General features: G+C 41.3%; 1 protein-coding gene across 2 annotated transcripts; it reads right to left on the bottom strand.

The window, feature by feature from the left end:
- Positions 1-663: 663 nt before the first annotated feature.
- On the bottom strand, positions 664-17,758 carry wrap53 (WD repeat containing, antisense to TP53). 2 transcript variants are annotated; one of them, XM_030432026.1, is made up of 11 exons: positions 17,518-17,758; positions 16,595-17,069; positions 16,259-16,448; positions 12,156-12,251; positions 11,537-11,645; positions 9,672-9,760; positions 6,812-7,035; positions 4,505-4,716; positions 3,463-3,566; positions 3,185-3,328; positions 664-2,360 (listed from the first exon to the last, which is right to left on the bottom strand). In XM_030432026.1, exons 2-11 carry the CDS (start codon positions 16,896-16,898, stop codon positions 2,135-2,137), a joined length of 1,698 nt encoding a protein of 565 aa, XP_030287886.1. In that variant the 5' UTR covers positions 16,899-17,069; positions 17,518-17,758; the 3' UTR covers positions 664-2,134. The 2 variants fall into 2 exon arrangements, with proteins under 2 accessions (XP_030287886.1, XP_030287887.1); XM_030432027.1 differs by lacking the exon at positions 17,518-17,758 and adding an exon at positions 17,361-17,490.
- Positions 17,759-19,057: the final 1,299 nt, after the last annotated feature.

The following is a 19,057-nucleotide window of genomic DNA, read 5'->3' as shown; positions in this document are numbered from 1 at the left end:
TGGGACACGATTCTTCGATAACTAGCCAGTTCTTTTGACTAGATGTGATGTCGAAAAAAAAATAAAAAATGTACATCTGTAAAATGACGGAACATAAAAATCAAGAAACCCGAAGAACTGCCTATGGATCTGTGTGGTCTGTGTCTGTCATAACCCCAACACCAACTGCAGCCACCCAGAGGTGATAAGGACACTTTTCCCTCTGAGAGTAAGAGTCCACACCATCAAACAAACAAGTAGCAATCACTCCAGCACTGGATTATCTATTACACTTGTTTGGTGTTTTTTTTTTTTTTGTTGCTTTCTCTGGCCCCAATTTTCCTTCCTGTCGTCTTGCTACCTACTTTCCTCTCCGAAGGCGGAGGCGGTTGCCTAGCAACCTGCACAACACAACAGTGCAGCTTGGCTCTCTTCTCGGTGTGCCCCTGTGGTTTCAGACAATCAAATACATGAGTGTGTGCTCATTCATACAGAATGTGTGTGAGAAAGGTGAAAGCTATGAATAGTTTCCATCTCATAAGCGAAAGCTAGAAGTCCCTTCAGCTTTTAAGAGCTGCCTCTTGACTCCAGTGTAACATCATCTTGGATTCATTGGGGATTTATTACAGGGCAGCCAACTGTGGACTGCCTTAAACAGAAAGGACAAAAATGAATAAGGCCGTGAACCTGTGAAGAGATATGCTTTTAATTCACTCCAGCTTGAATAAAACCGCCAGTCTACGCCTGTCGTAGACACAGACATCCATCTAAAGATGGGACAAAAAGGCAGACATGGTTCCTAATGCTTTCTGGTAGAGCAAACACGTGTAGTACTGCGATACTGTAGCTACACAATTGTAACTATAATTACTTGGCAACATGTTTGAGTTCCAAGAAGTGAAACCTGGCACAGCACAGGCTTCAAAAAAGGAGAGAATCGTCAGTGTTTAAAGATACAAAGCTTTCGTCTGAGAAATCCTACAGCAAAGCACACCCCACTGATGGCGACATAATCATTGAGCAAATCACTGCAGTACATTACCAATACAATTATACAAAGACAATGTGTTTTGTGATGCCACATCACCACTCACACAGGTACAAATGTAATCCCAACACACGCTGTAGAAAAAATATTTACGACAATACTCGTTTTCCAGGTGCAGCCACTACTGAAAGACTTTCACAGATTGTTATGAGCTTACAGATACCAAGCTGCTTACAGAGAATACATTCGGGAAAAGGAAAAAAAAAAAAAGATCATCATGGCTTTACAAAAATATACATATTTTGGGCATGCACTCAGCGACACAACACTTGGTTCGTCTAACAGTTTAAAAAAAGAAGGTAAAAACGAGAGACCCCATCAGTTTACAAAAGCAAAGCTCAAGAACAAATGGCACTTACTATAGCAGTTGGGAATCTCCGGGGCAGCATTACAGCCACACACACACACACTCACACGTAAATAAACACTCCCACAGATCCACATCAAGACAAGACTTTCAAATCAACCAAATGATTAAATTCAGGGAGTAGGTTCACCGTTAAAATACCATTAGAAAAAAAAGGTCAACTCAAGTTTTATGAAAATTCATTATGTTTCATATTGGGTGGATTTCAAAGTATAAACAAATGTTCTCTCACTAATTAAATAAAGCTGACAAATTCCATGCTCCAATCTACTGGTTATGCTGCCCACATTTAGTCAGGACCTGAGTCAGGCTTGAAAGAAAACCTCCTTGGTTTAAGTGCCGACCACAAATGGCAAATAGTTCCAATTCTAATTTAACAAAATGCCATTACAACAATGAAGTCTTGAAACATATAACCCTGAAAAACTGTTCAATAATGACCTGATGTGCGAGATTTCCTAATCCTCTGACGTTAACTGTAGTACTATGGTCTGTAAAGGCTGTAAACTTGCAGGTGATATGTTAAAAAAAATATGTTGTTTGGATTGTTAATGTTTAAGTTGACTGGATGTTCAAAAATGATCCAGAAATGTTTTTCCACCTCGGGACTTCATGTTGCTGATGGAAAAGAGAATCTGACTGACCCATAATTGACTTTAGCCACACCAAAACATTCCCAAAATAAATATCACATGGCAGGTGTAACTCAATTTATGTCAGCTGGCTGAACTAACAGAGCTTCAGGCCTCCGCAACAGCTGTGCTCTGCTCCTGGCCCCCCTCTGCGGCGGGGCCGAGCGGCCCGGCCCACCACAGACTCAGGGTGTTGTCTTGTCTGGTCTCTTGCGGTGACATCACAGCTTCGCCTCCCTCGCCGTCGGAGGCCGAGTCACCCTCGCTATCGGCGGGCCACGGGAACTGACGCTGCCCGCTGGAGGTTGCCAACAATGGCATGAAGGGATGAATACTGTAGAAGAGAAGGATGGATGGAGTCAGGAAGAACATGGATGGAGTGACAAAAAAGTTAATGTTTTTTCGGGGCCACAATAAAAGATTATTTTCATCGTTCCCTCAATTAATTGATTACTTGTTTGGTCTTTAAATGTCAGAAATAAGTGAGAAACATTGACCAGTGTTTCCCAAACCCATATATATTTAGATGTCCAAACCTGGAACAATTTAATTCACTGAGATTGAAATTTGAAGTCCACACTCTATACATAATTGTAGCACAATCAGAGCCAAGAGCTACTCTATGTCCCCAACAAGGAATACACCAGCATTAGAGCACATGAATTGCCAGTAAGCAGCAGAGTCATTTAGTGGATTTTTCATAAATGCATAATAGTTATTGCTCTCTGTATACACAAAGCATTATACTGTATGTCAGTTTTTATTACAGCTATGGAATTGGAAGCTTATTCTTCTCTTATCCAAAATATTTTGGATGATTTGTTTGCGTCTCTCTTGTTTTTTTGCGAATGACTACCCAAACAGTAAAACACAGCAGGACAATCAGGCGGGAAAATAGCAAAAGACACTTACCGTGATTGAAGGACCTAAATTCATCCCCTATTCACAGCTGGTGTTTTGTTTGTACTGAAGTACAATAAGAGCTTTCTCCGTCAGGATTCTTTACGTTTGTGGCTGTAACATTTCTACTTGGTTGTAGTATGTACCATGATCCGGACAACTTGAAAGCTTTGGCTTCCATCTTTTTGAAGACTCATTCTACACTATGCATGCTGATGTTCATCATGGATTAGGCTAGATTTTTTTCATCCATCATACCTGATGCCGTTGGTGCAGTCCCAATGGGCCTGGAACCTGAGCTGAGGTTGCAGTAGATCCTCGTCTACATCGGGAGGAGCTGTCTGGGTGTCCCATACTGACACCACTCCCTCTGTGTCGCCGCTCAGCAGGTACCTGCCGGACCTGCACAGGAAGATCCAATCAACATAATGCAAGTATCAACAGGTTGAAGGTGCATCTAAGCAGCTGCCTGAAAGGGTTAGGGTTACACACAAGCTCATCACTGAGTAGCGGTGTGTTTAGTGAACTAAACTTACAGGTCCAGGTCAAAGTAGATGCGCTGGTTAGTGGCCACGTTCCTCTTAAGTGAAAACAGAACCTTGCCCGGCTCTCTTAGGTCCCAGCACAGGATTTCTGGATCCTACACACACACGCACACACACACACAAACAAACATAAACACACACATATACAGTGACATGAGCCGTTTGTCCAGTGCTTCAGAACAGACTACCTGTGGTTATATTTTTTCAAATAAATATGTGAGTAGCTTGTAAGCTTCAAATATGGCGAGGAGACTTTTTGGCCAATTTAAGGAATTTCTTATTTGGCTCTTGAAACATATAGAAAAAAATATAGAAAAAATATAAAATATAGAAAAAACTATTTTACATTCAGATGTTCAATTTTTATTGGTAATAATGACACAATATTGATTTCACATAACCCTGCAGTGTTCAGCAAATCTGAACTCTGACCCAGCTGCTAAATTGTAGACTAACAATTAATTTACATTAATTAAGTATTTTTGTAGATTCTGGAATGCTTCATTGGGGTTTATTAATCTGATCAGGGTGACAACGGGGGGCATTGAATCGCACAGAGGTCGATGGTTACGGAGTCTCTGACGAAGCAATTTAAAACTAGGAGAAAACTTCAGACACTAAAAGGGTTATCCACTAAATTTATGGTGATGTGTTAACTTGCTGTTCATCATTGGCTAATAATTAGCAAAAACTAATTAACATCTATTAGAGGTTACATTCACGCTCCAGTGACAGCTAACCTCTGCTGCACCCTTTTGAAACACACTGAGTCCTTTTGACTTTCACTTTTGGGGGAGTGCCATAAGGCCTAATCAGATTCATTACATGCTGACTCATGCGATCAAGATAGCAACTTATGAAGCGCTTATCCAGAAGCTTCGATAATGCTTGTGTAAACCAATTCCCCACTGCAACAGAGCAAAGTCATTTGTTGGCACGTGTGTGTGGGCTCATTCAAACAAAGCAGCATTATTACCCTCAGGTCTCTTCTCTGTATTCTACTGCCGTGTGTTGTGCGCGTTCATGTGTTCACCTTGCGCCCGCCGGTGTACAGGTAGTTGCCATCAGGGGAGAAGAGCAGATGGGTGAGGCCTCCGTGGTGGCGGGTCGGCAGCAGAGCCAGCAGGGTGCCGTCTTGGCAGGAGTAGAGGCCAGCACAGCGGGAGTAAGAGCCACAGGCGTAAACAGACTGGCAGGGGCTGAAGCCAAAGCAGGAGATGATGCCACTTTGGCCCTGCTTCTTCACTGCAGTGAAGACAAGAGAGTGGCATTTGGCAAGGCTTTCAGCCTTTTAAAAAGGTTCACAAGACACAGCTCCCAATCACTTCAACTCAAACTTTTTGGCACCTCAAACTTTCCTGATTACATCTCCAGGAGGAAATAATTCTCCAAAAATGCACACAAACTCACCTTTGGATCATCTGTTTCTTTCTCTTTCACACGCAACTCTTTTCCCAAATCATTCTCCTTGTCACTCTTAAAAAGGCTTTAAGCATGTTTTTAGCAGAAAAAAGCAGAAGTGCGTGGCTTGCCAGAAACCTTACGTGTATCACATAACCTGTTTTTGAGATTAACCAGACATTTCGGCATAAATTGCAGTATTGATCAAGCTGAGCTGATGGAAGCAAATAGACAAGAAAACAGACAGTATGATCTTCTAGAGCACGATGTCGACATGCTAGTGTACCAAAGTTTACTTCTTACTAGGGCTGGAACTAACATCATGTTCATGAGCAATTGATCTGCAGATCTTTAACGCAAATAATTTATAAATCGTTTAAAATTGTTTAATTTGTCCAAGCAACAGTGCTAGCTATATATATATATATATATATATATATATATATATATATATATATATATATATATATATATATATATATATATATATATATATATATATATATATATATATATATATATATATATATATATATATATATATATGTGTGTGTGTCAAACCAAATCATATATATGACAGATATGAAGATATAACCCTCGAGTTAAAATGTAACCTACCTTTTTGACATCCTTTGGGATAATTTTGATGTATTGTAATATTTCAGCCTCCTAACTAAAAGACAGACTCTGGCATGTTTTTGTTATATACTGAAATGAACTGAACCAGTGTGCTGAAACTTTTTTGACATGTGTGACAGAGATCAGGAATTCATCACAGTAAATATTTCATTCCCTTTATTTTTGTTGCCAGAAGTACATAATAAAAACTCTCCTTGTCAGTTTGTTCAAGGAGACTTCAGCCTGTGAGATGTGACAGCCAGCTGTCAGCCTGCAACTTTCTGAATGCAACCAACAACTGACTTCACATTATCCTTTTCACAATGTCACTGTTTACTTACTGTCTTGTCTTGTCTTGTGGGTTTGATTTAACAAGAACACAGCCTGTGAATGCAATTCTTTTTGTAAATCAGTCTTTACTTACAGAGTTTGGAGCGTCCTTGAACAACAGGGAGAGTTTTCAAACACTCCATGCTCTAAAATAATACCATTTAACTCTTGGACAGTAAAATGAATTATTTGTTATGGTTTATATTATTCATAACAAAAAAGACCAATAAAATAAACTCCATCTTAGTCCACATTAATTTTTAACCACTTTCTAGAGGCATTTTTCATTAATAGATAACAATGTGAGAGTGCAGGTTTAATGGGGATAAACTCTGAACCACTATTAACATGTATCAAAGACAACACTGAGCAAAAAATTTGGTCTGGACGATATGGTAATATTCATGTTTCTGTTCCATTTGTTCAACAGTTGTTTGATTAAATGATCGTACGGTTTCCTTTTTGTTGCACATGGATAACAGACACTGTTGTATTCAAGATCGAGTAAAATATATCCCTAAGTCTGTTTCAATCCCTCTGCTGTGGGCTCGGCTTGGAAGATACTCTGCGGAGGAGCTCAGCCCCGCCCTCGCGCAAACAGACAGTGACACAAAGAGCAGATCCGAGAGGCAAAAGGTGCTTTCATGCCCGGGTGGTTCCACTTATTTTTTCCTCTTTTCCAATTTCACATCCACTTTCTTCAACATTAGCTTTAACAGTGCTTTGAGTTAGATAATGGGCGTGTACTTTGACATTCAGGCCACAAATGGCAGACTGACTGGCTGTAGACAGGTTTACTTCTGTTGAATGATTTGCTGTTATCCATACTGAGTAAAAAACATCAAGTGATTTACTGTACAGGACCTAAACTATTATGTTTCCGTATTGAGATCATTCATCAGTCAGCCCTGCTGTAAAGTATACATGATTTTTAGTTCAAAAGCACCAGATGCTTCAACGTGAAACTGTGTGAAAGCAGTTATAAACTGACCTATGGTGGGCCGCTCCTCACAGTCTCTTCCAGGGCGGTCAGTGTAGAAGACCCGGACAGTTTTGTCGAAGCCACAGTAGAGCTGTGTTCCATCAGGCGAGAAGCAGAGGGAGTGGGCCGCTGTCAACTCATCCAGGTGATTGTAGGGCCGGAAACTGGCTCGCACTTCCCCGTAAAATGCGTCCCACACGTGGACTGGGTTGTCGCGGCTACTGCTGGCTAGACTGCAGTAAGGGAGGCCAGACAAGTTGAATGGCAAAGAGGGGAAGACAGCGAGTTATTAAGACGTATGGGAAAACGCTGAGAGACAACAGGGAATAGAGAGTGGATGATCCAAATTATTAAACAAGGGTGAAAATCCTGACAAACTTAATGGAGTCAATCCTCAATATTCCCTGAGGGCGTTTTTTCTTTACAGCTTGCGATTCTGAAATAACTCATTTTACTTTACACACATAGGAGCATATTTAGTGTGCAGTGAACGAAAACAGTGTGACAATCAATACTTTTTTATAATATGTAAACCAAAGACACTAGTGGAATAAAAAAAAGTTACCTGCATCTCAGAGTACACACAACAGATTCAGATGAAATAGGCTGCTGAGATTCTTTTGTAATATGCATTATGTATGACTCAAAAAAAAAAAAAAAATTCTTGTTTGATTCATTTTCTTGTCTACTGCACCACATCCCCCTGAATGTATCAATACATCAAAACAAATACACGGCATTGTGCTATGCCTCATTATAGAGACGAGACCACAGCACATTCTTATTGATTCAAATCAGGGCCAAAGACTGAGCCATGCCTTTTTAACTCTAATTACTGGGCGCTGAACAAATGCCGAAACATCACTGTGGCTCAATTAGACAAAGGAAATTAGCCCCTACCGCTGCTGCCGTGTTCTGTTATGGCCCCTCTGAGCCGCAGCTTTATTCCAGAGCAGGGAAATGCCCAATTATAATGCTAGACTGCTGCTAGCTTGGAGCAATGCCTAGAACTCAGCGCAACTTAACCGAGCCATAACAGGGGCCCTTATTCCCTCTCTACAGGAGGGGCATCAACAGCACGCCGCTTTTGGCAGATGGAGAGTTCAAGGAGCGCAGGGGGAGGAATGAGAAACAAAATGGTAGATGTGAAAGGAGAGGGGGGAGGAAGACAGAAAGTCACTAGAAAAACAGGTTTGGTGTAAATGCGATTAATGATCACAACCATAACCTTTTATCTGGCTGCCTCGTCTTTGAACAATTAACTCTGAGCTTGTCCGACCACCTGGCTGTGCCCTGCAGGAGCTCCTCTCTGATATGTGGCAGTGATCTGAATAAGATGAAGTATTCCTGTCGTCATCTCCAACTGGCAAATTGTCCTCATGACAGACAGGTCTATGCAGGGCTTTGGCACAGGCCTCTTAAGTGGTTCATTGTCCACATGAGTCATTTGTTGATCATTTTGCTGTTTACACAGCTCCCATCTTTGGACATGCAGCCGCTGACCTACACCCCCCGCCTCTTGCACAGTGAAGGCTGTCTGCTGTTGGGGTGGAGTGGTGCCAACGCTGGGCCTTGATCAGAGGGATCCGGTGGAGGGTGGAAGCTGTAAGTGGTGGATGATGGGAGCTGGGGGAGGAGGTATATATGCTGTGAAAACTGTTGGCAACTTGACCTCAGCTCGTTAGCGCGGCCCTACCTCTCTCGCCACAGACGACTCGCATTCTCCACCGTGACGGCTGGGTGTTACTGATGTTGGCTCCGCTTCACAGCGCGCGCACAAACATGCAGTGATGTCATAATGACCACATTTTAAAAACCTGTGAGAGTGCGCGCCTGCACACACACGGCAAAAATGAGAGAGTACGATGAAAAGAGAAGCCCCAAGTCAGGGAATCATGAGGCCCTTTAGGATTCGGGAGAGCCGTTAGTGGGCTGAATCATGCTGGAAAAGCACTGTGGGTCTCAAACAGCCGAGCGGATTGCGACGGAGGCAGAGGGAGGCAAGAAGAAGGCCAACTCCTCACTCATAATGAGAGACATGACAAGGCTTTTACAGCTTCTCTCAACGCCGGCAGAGGGCTCCCACTACGAGTGCAAATACCACAGGGATCAAAGAATGAGTCACTCGCACACAACAATATCTTCTATATACGGACGGTCGATTAGACAGGCGCAAGCACACAGAAAATCTTTGACTTTGCTCAAATCACATTTGCTTTTCAAATCAGATCTTTAAGAAACACTGTCCCCACTGTAACTATAAAAGAATCAGGTTTCTGAGTTACGTGGCAAGGATATTGTTCATCCATAACTACATACATTGGTGATGCGGCTTCCCAAATGGGGAAGTATGAGAAATGGACATCCTTTATCCTTGCAACAATTGATCTGGCATCTCCTCTGTAGCAGCAGAAAAACTCTGTTAGTAGCAGTTTGGATCTTGCTCAGCTGCTCTGATGTACTGATGTCACTCTAGGTTGAGTGTATGAAATCTATAGAAATCCGATTATAGTTTCAGACCACCAATCTTGGATTAAATTTGCAAAAATGCCATTTCACATGTTTTTTTTGGCATCCAGACTTCTTTAAAATCAATCTGGATGCTATCTAGATATTCAAAAAATGTATTTTGGCTAGCAGTCTGAAAATGGCCTTGCTCACACACACTTAAACTATCTAAGATCGAGGCTAACAACACTCATCACTGACTGACTACCAGCCTCTATAAACAACAGAGTACCTTTTCTGTGCATTCATCCTTCACCATCTGGCAGCTTGACCTTCAAAGTGAACTTTAAATGTCTCATCTATCCAGCTGTTAAGAGATCAGACTCAAGGCGCGCTCTGGCAAAGACCGAGCTGGACTCACAAGCATGTGTCCGGGTCCAGAGAGGTCATCTTAGGGTACCAGCAATAGTCGTAGATGGTGTCTCCCTCTGCCATCCTCAGCACTGGACTCTGCCACAGAACGATAGAAGGGATACAGTCAGGAATGTAGGGGCAGAAACGTGCTGTATTTACAAAATGTAAAGACTGATGGGATCTATCTACGGTACTGAATACGGGGCTAGAAGACAATATCACAGGCTTTTCCTTCTCGTGAAATAGAGTATCAAAAGCCAGTGGCACCATGAGAGAAATGGAGCAATCAAAGACAATTTTCTACCTTATTCACAAACGGTCTGAGATCTCTGTAATGGAGGAAAACGGATTATATTTCAATTACTTTTGTTCAGTGATCCCAATCTACCAGCTTGTAATACAATTAAGAGATTGGCTCCCCGCTTGATATTTCCCAAAACCTAAAATGACAGAAGGCCTGTTTTAGTCCAACTGTTAAAATCCTTAGTAAATTATTTTCTCAAGCTGCTGCTTTAAATTGATTCCAATGTTTTGTTCATTTGTTCTTAGTTGATCACAACACAACATACAGGCAGAAAACATGTTCAACTACAGATAACTGACTGTCACTGTATAAAAAGGTCAGATAATACACAATAGGCTGATGACTCTCTCATTACTGGAAATACAGCTGGGCAGGAAAGAAATAAAATACTCTAAGGTGTTAAAAAACATTGGCATTATTTGCATTTGCAGTCACAACCTAGATGGCTTCTAACTCTGAAACTTTATTGCTAGCTCTAAATTTCAAAGTAGGTTGGGGGTGGGAATGATTGTGTTTCAATACTTTTCTTGACTACTAATGATAAAAAGAATGAATGGGAATGAATCATAAGTAAATTGTGTTCTCTGTGTCTTTGCTCAATAAAATGATCTGTAACCAAACTCTGAAAATTTGAAATCATTTCCTTTTGAACATAAATCCATTCTTTAGACCTGTAGTGACGCACACTCATCCAATACCATTTTACCGAATTCAACTTTCTCAATTACACCCAAGTTCTGAGAATGAGAAAATTCTTTATTATGGCTTTTCCAAATGAAAAGCCACAAAGAGGGATAAAGGCGAGGGAAAACCTTTCTTGATTATAATTGAGTTTGACAACTTTGAATTAAAAGAAAAGCAAAGTCCATCACTTTAATAACATACGGTCTCTGAGGACCTTCCAAGGTCTGAGCACCAAAACATCTCGTCAACAAAATTAGTTCAGGGGACGGACAGTGGGTGGGGTTCTTTGCACGTCAAGAGTCTATAATCCAGGTCTTTAAGTACTACATGACGCTGTGCAAGAACAGGTTCCTTACACATTTTTCAAGGTCAAATTAAAGCACTTTTCAAGCACTTTTAAGGGTCATTTTAAAGATTTTCCAGCACCTTATTGCTGGGGTAAAATAGTTTTCTACGGGAATATATAAACTCATTATTTTTTCTTCACTTTTTATCACAATAATGTACATTGTATTATGCTGTAAACGTCTAAAATTATGTTTCATAATAGCAAAAACTTCAGAAATTAATTATCCAGTTTGATCCCAATTTTGTGAAAGACAGAGTTATAATGTCAAGCACTTTCAAGCACTTAAACTAAAATCCAAGCACTTTTCAGACCTTGAAAACACAACGTTGAAATTCAAGTACTTTCAAGGATTTCAAGCACCCGTACGAACCCTGAAGAACCTTTACAAACAGATTGCCATAAAAATGTCTGCTCTTGTAATTTCAACTTGCACAACACAAAGTTAGGTTTTTCCTGCATGTGGCCAACACTCCCTTAGACAGCTACTTTTTCTATCCTCTCCACAAACACGGTGGTAAGATATCTGTGTGCTCACCATCTCAGGAAGCAAATCCCAGTTGTAGCTGTAAATCTCTGGAGGGAGGTTGTACACACGGAGCACATTGTCTGCACTGTTGGTCAGGATGCAGGAACCATCAGGGGCCCTAGTTCAGAAGAGAAGGGAGGATAAAAACACGGTGGAGCATCAGCAGCAATGAACTGAGAACAACATGTACACAGGTTGGTTCTATAATACAGAGGCAGTTTGGATTAAAAGTGCAATTAATAGCATTCTTTTTTATGCAAAAATGTCATATTTGTACTTGACTGAGATACTTATTTACCCTAACCGTGACATTAACATGTTACTAGCTGCCTCACATATCAAATGTACTGTCTGCACTAGTGTTTCCACTATATCCCGAGAATGACAAACACGGTGGCAGTCATTTTCCTAACTTCATTTTCACCGAAAGAACATCACATCTCAGTAATTCAGGATGTCGATATCTGCCCCTGAGCTGTAAATGTACAAGTGTAATGGTTTTATTTATTTATGGTAATCATACTAATGCCCAAATTAAATAACGATGTTAACGTTTTTTTTACTCGGCACCTTCCAAACCTCATCCCCATGGTGTTTTGTGTGTCAAGTTTATTTTAGAAGCGATTACCATTTGCAGCCTTTGAGGTAATTCTCTGGAAGGCTAGAGTATTCAGTCCAGGAACCAGTCAGCATCTGGGGGTTCTGTGTAAAATCTAGGCCAAGGCTGAAAGCAAGATAAAGAGAGGGGAAAGTGTCACATTAATGAGTTTAAAGACAGGAATTAAATGATTATTACACAACAAGTGCAAGACAGATTTTTCCCATCTTACCAATACTGATGGCATTAAGTTATCAGAAAGAACACAACCACAAACACTGACTTGTGACATGCAGTCCTGCTTATAATTTGCTGAATTGAGTTAAATATCACCTGATGAATTTTCCAAACATGGGACAAACAGTTGCTGTAAATAAACCATGGTGTCAACTTGCACAAAGCCCAACAGGACAATCTACAGTGATTACACCATTTCATTGGCAAAGACTGAGCTGCTCCATTTACAGTGGAGAGGTTTGATGATTACATTTCACACCTCTACAGGTTAATGCCATTGTTTGTCATCCTGTGTCGTGTCCAAATTTAGCCACTGCGATGGCTTGATAGTATTAAATATTTAATCAGTTAATGCTGTTGTGCTATTGCTGCCCTACTTCAAAATGAGGGCTTTTAAAATGTGCAGACCAAGGCAGAGCAATGTCTAACACTCAAAGGCAATTAGATGTGCAATTGCCATCAATATCGGAATTGCAAGTTACTCACACACTTCCTTGCAATTTCCTGTTTGGGTTTCGCTGAAAAAGCTGAAAACAGGGTCTAGTCCCTTGGCTGAAATTTCAGAGCCCAACTCGGCAGCAGAGTTTGGACTCCAGGCAACCTAAAAGCCCCGTTTGGAAATACTTAACGGCAAAAATGTGGAGCCTCGAGATAAAGTTTTATGCAAGCTGTGTAAGCTACAGTATTTTCAGTGTTCTTTACATGATGTATGTGTTTCAAGTAGGGCTGTCAACGAACATTCTGAATTTGAATATATATTCGAATATTAATTTCGATTGTGAAATTGTGAAAATTAATATTCGACTGTGGAAAAAAACACATTAGTGAGTGGTCGCACTACATGACGGGTCAGGTACAGGTCACAGGTGTTGCACTGGCAAGCGTCACTCACTGCTGAAAGTGAAATGCGACAAAAACCGTGGCGGATGCAGTAACAGAGAGAAAAACGAAATGGCAGAAAGTTCAGAGCCCAACTCGGCAGCAGAGTTTGGACTCCAAGCAACCTAAAAAGCCAAGTTTGGAAATATTTAACGGCAAAAATGCGGAGCCTCGAGATAAAGTTGTATGCAAGCTGTGTAAGCTACAGTTAGCTTACCATTCCACCACTAGCAACATGAGGGCACATCTCGAAAATGTGCCAAATGAGTATGCCATGATGTCTGGAACGCCAACTAAACAGCCATGTCTTGACTCATATTTTTCACCGCCCGCCACAAGCTCTTTATCTGCAGCACAACAAGAGGCGTGCACAAAGAAACTTGCTTCGTTCATGTGCAAAGACATGAGGCCGATCAGTATCGTTGATGGCGTGGGCTTCAGAGAGTTTTGTCAAGAATTGGAACTGAGGTACTGTATCCCAAAAATACCTATACAAGTAGTTGTGTCTCGTATTAGTTTGTCCTACTGTTATTGACATAATGTGCAAATATAGATATTCGAATGGTTCGAACCTAGTTGTTTTTTAGAGCAAATATTCGAACGTCATTTTGGAGAAATTTTGATAGCCCTAGTTTCAAGGCCCAGAACAGTGTCTTTTTCTCATTATCAGACATGTCATTTGTTTGCATCCATCTGAGTTAAACAGTTAAACTTGAATCAAGTTGATCTCGATTAATTGTTGCTTTGCTGACACTAATGCAATGTTCACACTGCAGGATAATAACCCTGAGCTTGACATCGCAGATGTCTGTTCAGAGACACAATCCAGGAGCTCGTGGACAGTGTCCCAATGTCTGCCAGATATGGCGGGCTAAATATCTAACTGAGTTGCTGATAGGTCAGAGACCCAGGAAGAACTACAGCCAATGAGAGCAGACTCTGTTCCCCTTTCCCCTCTCTCCTCTACTGTCATCCACAGCAACACTCTGAACTGTGTCTCATCTGGCATCTCTGTATATGGAGCGGGCGCAATAATAGCCAATAGTTTCTATCAGAATACATACACACAAGCCTTTCCATATGTATAACCAAGAATCTTTGCTGAACCACAACACGAGCAGGCAATCATACGTTCCAGACATCATAATCCATCCTCTCATCTATATTATTTGCTTTTTCTTTGCTGCAAATCAGCACACAAACAACTTGGATTGTTTGGATCGTTATTCCCTTGTAGTCTTGTGTGTGTTATCTTGTAGTGTGTGTGACCCCCTTGTTGCTGATCAGTCATGTAGTGTGGAAACCTTGACTGTAAGACAGCGATCAGACAGCTATGAATGTTGTGTAGCGTGCTCAAGCCATTAGTGATGCCCGGTGGATGTCCACACAGATTAGGTTATGATGCACAGGAATTCTTAATTATTAAAATCAAAATAATGTATCCGACATGTTATATGGTTATCAAAGTTTGGTCCAGGGACTCTGAGGGGTCCTTGAGTGGCTTTCAGGGTGTCCCCAGGGTGTCTATTTTATAATACAATGACAGAATGTATGACATTTTTGGTCGTAGGTTTCATATACTTTCTGTAATTAAACATCTAAAGCATCATTTTTATCAGATGCAAGCAAAATGTTATGAATTGGGGGCAGGGCTGTAAACTAGCGGTCGCCACTCGCCAAATGCGACTAAAATATTCCCCTGGCGACTTAATTTTGGAGGGATACATGCCACGGGGCGGGTAAATGTTTGTCCTGATGGTCGTGCTCTTGCAATAAATTATGCATGATATAGCAAAACATTGTAGTAGCTGTAAAGTGATAAATTATGACGGTAGCAAACGTTAATGCTAAACTGGCTATTTGTTGTGTGTCGCACTTAAGTAGCTCCCCCGACGTCACCGCTGTAGAAAATAGTTCCCCTCAGAAGCAACGTAGCGTGCGCGTCACCGCTCTTTAAAAGTTTGGCGCAGTGACTGTTTCGAGCGCAGCAATGACGACACCTAACTCGTGAGCTGAGGGAAGTTGTACTTAAGTTGCGCATAATTTCTAAACGACTTCCTTCAATTAGGTTTCAGTATGATAATCAAGTGGCTTAATATGAGAACAGTTATCACGTCACAAAACATGTAAAACCATGGGTCTATCAAATCCAGTGTAAATGTTATTATGGTACAGTCGCCACTGACAAGTCTATTACAGAGCCTGATAGTCAATTAATGAGTGTTTCCTTTGTCAAAGTTTTGCACTGTTCAAGTTTTCAATTTACAATGTTATGAAATTTAATTAATAATATTAAAATGTATTTCTAAATAATACTTTGGCCTCTTTTCTAAGCATGTATTGCTATATAATACTGTTATCTCCATGAAAAGTACTGAAACAGATGTATATGCAACAAAAAGAGGCTATTTATTATTGGCCGGTAAAACATTTACATGGCCCCCTTGGCAGGTGAGCCAAAAAGTTAGTTTACAGCCCTGATTGGGGGTCTGTGGTCTAGTTCAGTGGTTCCCCACACACAGACTTATTTTATGGAACTGTAACATAGTCAGCTTGCAATTATTAGAACCTCTTGCTCAGCATTACATGCAAAAATATTAGGGCTGCAAGTATTTTCACAATTAATCAATTAATCGTTACATTTTTAAATTATTTTTGGACAGAATAAGTAATTTTAAGACATTGCTTCTGGCTCTAGGACATTTTATAACATTTAAAAAAGCATCACATTTCAGAAGCTGTACCAGTGAATATGTGACCTTTTTGCTTGAAAATGATTGAAACGGTGAATTGACTGTCAAAGTAGTTGGCTACTAATTGTCTTTTGATCAATAAACACTTCGGATAAACGTTTCAGGGCTACATAATATTCTTTCTCAATTTCAGATACATGTGTGTAACCACCCACCGCCCCCACAAAATCCTGCTTGAAATAGCTCACTTGATGACTGCTGTATCTTTACCAAGTTATGTGGAAACAGAGGCTAAAAATAAATCCGACTTCTTCGACCACTTACTGCTGTCCTTCACTGGGGCTGTCTGCAGATCTGTCACTGTTGTGCTCTTGCTCCGTTTTCGTCTCTCCTTCTTCTAAGGCGGCCTCAAGCCCTCCGTTTCCATTCTGATGGCATTCTTCTTCACCTCCCCCACCGACAGGCACTTCTTCCAATTCACTTTCCTTCTCACACTGAAGTAGTTCTCCAGTTCCTAGCATTAAAGAGTACATTTGTGCAGGTTAACACATTAACCTTAAAAGATAATCCTGAATCACAATCCCAAAATGTTATATTACATGAACAGATGTTTTCCCACTCTTATGTTTCATGTGAGACATGCAACCAGAAATACTCTACTTTGTGCTGGTGGGGCTGCGTCCTCCTGCAGCAAGTCATCCTGTGCCGCTGTTTCTCCGTGCATCTTGCCGGGCATTGCAGCCAGATCCAGCCCCTGCTCCTGCTCCTGCTCCTCCTCCTCCTCCTCACTCATCCTGGGCCGCTTGGCAGATGGAGGTGCCCCTTCCACTGACGTCTCCCCTACCTCTATGCTGTCACCTCCAGGTAAAGGTGGCGCCTGGTGAGGGGGCTCGTTGTCCGCTTCTGCATCCTGCCCCGCGCCTGCTACACCTCCACCTTCACCACCTCCAGCTGAATCAGACATCTTTGTTTATCAATTCCCCCTGTCAAGCCCTGTACCTGGCGTCTAAATGCCTTGTGTCCGGTGATTGGCTGTCAGACGTGGGTGAGGTAAGTGCTACTGGGATAGTGCTTCTTTCTGCAGTGTGGGTGTTTGAGTCTGCTGGGGGTCGATGACATCACAGCACCCACTAGCCTAGAAAACAAGCAAAGATGAGGGCAGGGGCCAGGGAAGGTGAGACAAAGACAATAGAAAACGCACGACAAAAACAATGTATAAATATAAGAGCACCTCTGTAGAAGCCTAAACATACCCGTTAATTTAGAGACGTTTATGACTTGGAGGAATAAATAAATGCCGCCAAACTACACACGCAAACACCCCACAGACACCTGTGGCTAGCCGTGACGTGCCAGCCACTCCAAACTAGCATTCATTTCGATTTCGCTAAGTTAACGTTTACGAGTTACAATTTACGCGACTAACCTTCACACGCTTCACTCCCTGAAATGCTGGCATTTCATTCATCAAATTACGGTGGCGAACAAAGCAAACTGCTTCAATTTTCTTTCTAACCGCCTCTCCACGACAGCCATCTCCCCAAGTTAGCATTAGCCGTTGCTAACAGTCTGATGCTACCTACCTGTGTTGTGGTTTGCCTGGCCTTTGTTTCTGCTCGCTGTTTGGCTATGAACACTCTCCTCCTCGACGGTGTCAATGTTTCACCTAAAGCAGGAGAGCACGGACAGTCTGCGAGAGTGTTCGACGTCCTTCTTCTTCGGGACTTTATGTTTGTATTCTCCAGTTCATCACGAGAAGTTGTAAACACTGAGGGCGGCCATGTGTTCCGAACTATCGCGAGAGTTCCGCCGGTGACGGTGTGGTGCTGCTCTCATCGCTGACGCCCACTCCTTTCAACTCAAGTACTCACACACACACACACACACACACACACACACACAATCTCTCTCTCACACACACACACACACTTCATAGATAATACAAATTAGTAATAAAACACTCAGTCACTGCTAAATGCTATTTATTCAGTATTTATTTTGTTCTTCAAACAAACAAAAGCCAAACTATTTACACATCTTTCAGTTGTTCTTTTCCAAAACAGTTTCATTACATGTATGCTGTTATTTTAACAACATTCAATGACTCATTTAAGCAAAGGAGCTGAGCTGACTGGGATATAACTTTCCATTTGTCCTATAGGCCACTATTGTTGGAACTACATTTACCGGAGCCAATTAAAAAAAAACCAGACGATCAACTTCAAACCGCAGAGCAGACAGGCCGTGACAGGATCTTTAAACAAGGCTGCAACCCAACAGACAGGGCTTTTTGCCAACGCAATGTTGTAGTTTATCTAATCATAAAAGCATGTGTAGTGCAGTGAAAGTAAACTGCAAACACCTTCGGTTTAATCTTTTAAGACAAGACTGACTGAGCGCACACAATATCAGCTTTTTAAAAAATGTCAAACATAGGTATCTTTTTAAAGTCAATCACACATAAGAGACTTGATAGTGTACTCATATGGTTAAAGTCAATTTCTTTGTTTTGGCAACTGATTACAACATTAAACTTAGCAACCATTCATCATCAATTCAGTATAAATTCAACAGTTATGACATACTGACTATTCCAGTTCACACAGTTAGCTGTAGCAGTTAACCATCCACCATACCTCAGCTAAACATAATGTACACATGTATTATAAGTATAAGCTGAAGGTATTCAATGAATATCAGTTGCCATTTGGATTAAAAACTGCATATCATTTAGTCATCAAGATACGAAACAACTACTAGTTGAATAAAAAGCATTCATCTCTCAAATCCAATGTAGATTTACACACGTGGAACAAGACACTTCCCGAATCTTCGGCACATGAAATTTCCGTTCAGATAACGCACAACTGACTATTCCTCATCTATTCAGTGCCATCAGAGATGGTCAGCGGTACGAACAGGCGCACAGACAAGGCAAAGGTAATTTAGGCCAATGTGGCCCTCCTCAAGGTTTAACCCACAAATATCACAAATCAAGCAAACGTGCTCTTCGAAACGACACGCTTCTAAAACAAACGTTTTGGAAGCTACTGGGTACTTTTTTTACAGTTATGAGATGTCAAATCAGGCTTATGTCCCCATTCCCCATCCCCCCCCCCCCCC

The sequence above is a fragment of the Sparus aurata genome, chromosome 10 (assembly GCF_900880675.1).
Source record: "Sparus aurata chromosome 10, fSpaAur1.1, whole genome shotgun sequence".
NCBI lineage: Eukaryota > Metazoa > Chordata > Actinopteri > Spariformes > Sparidae > Sparus > Sparus aurata.
Note: the sequence above shows the minus strand (reverse complement) of the source record. Positions and strands in the feature narration are given on the sequence as shown.

Bases quoted from the DNA above. Each gene is read 5' to 3' on its own strand.
- wrap53 (XM_030432026.1), bottom strand. From the start codon at position 16,898: ATGTCTGATTCAGCTGGAGGTGGTGAAGGTGGAGGTGTAGCAGGCGCG. The intron at 16,449-16,594 runs GTAGAGTATTTC...CTTTAATGCTAG, and splicing joins CGCAGCCCCACCAGCACAAA to GAACTGGAGAACTACTTCAG. The intron at 2,361-3,184 runs GTATGATGGATG...TCTCTTCTACAG, and splicing joins GACTGCACCAACGGCATCAG to TATTCATCCCTTCATGCCAT.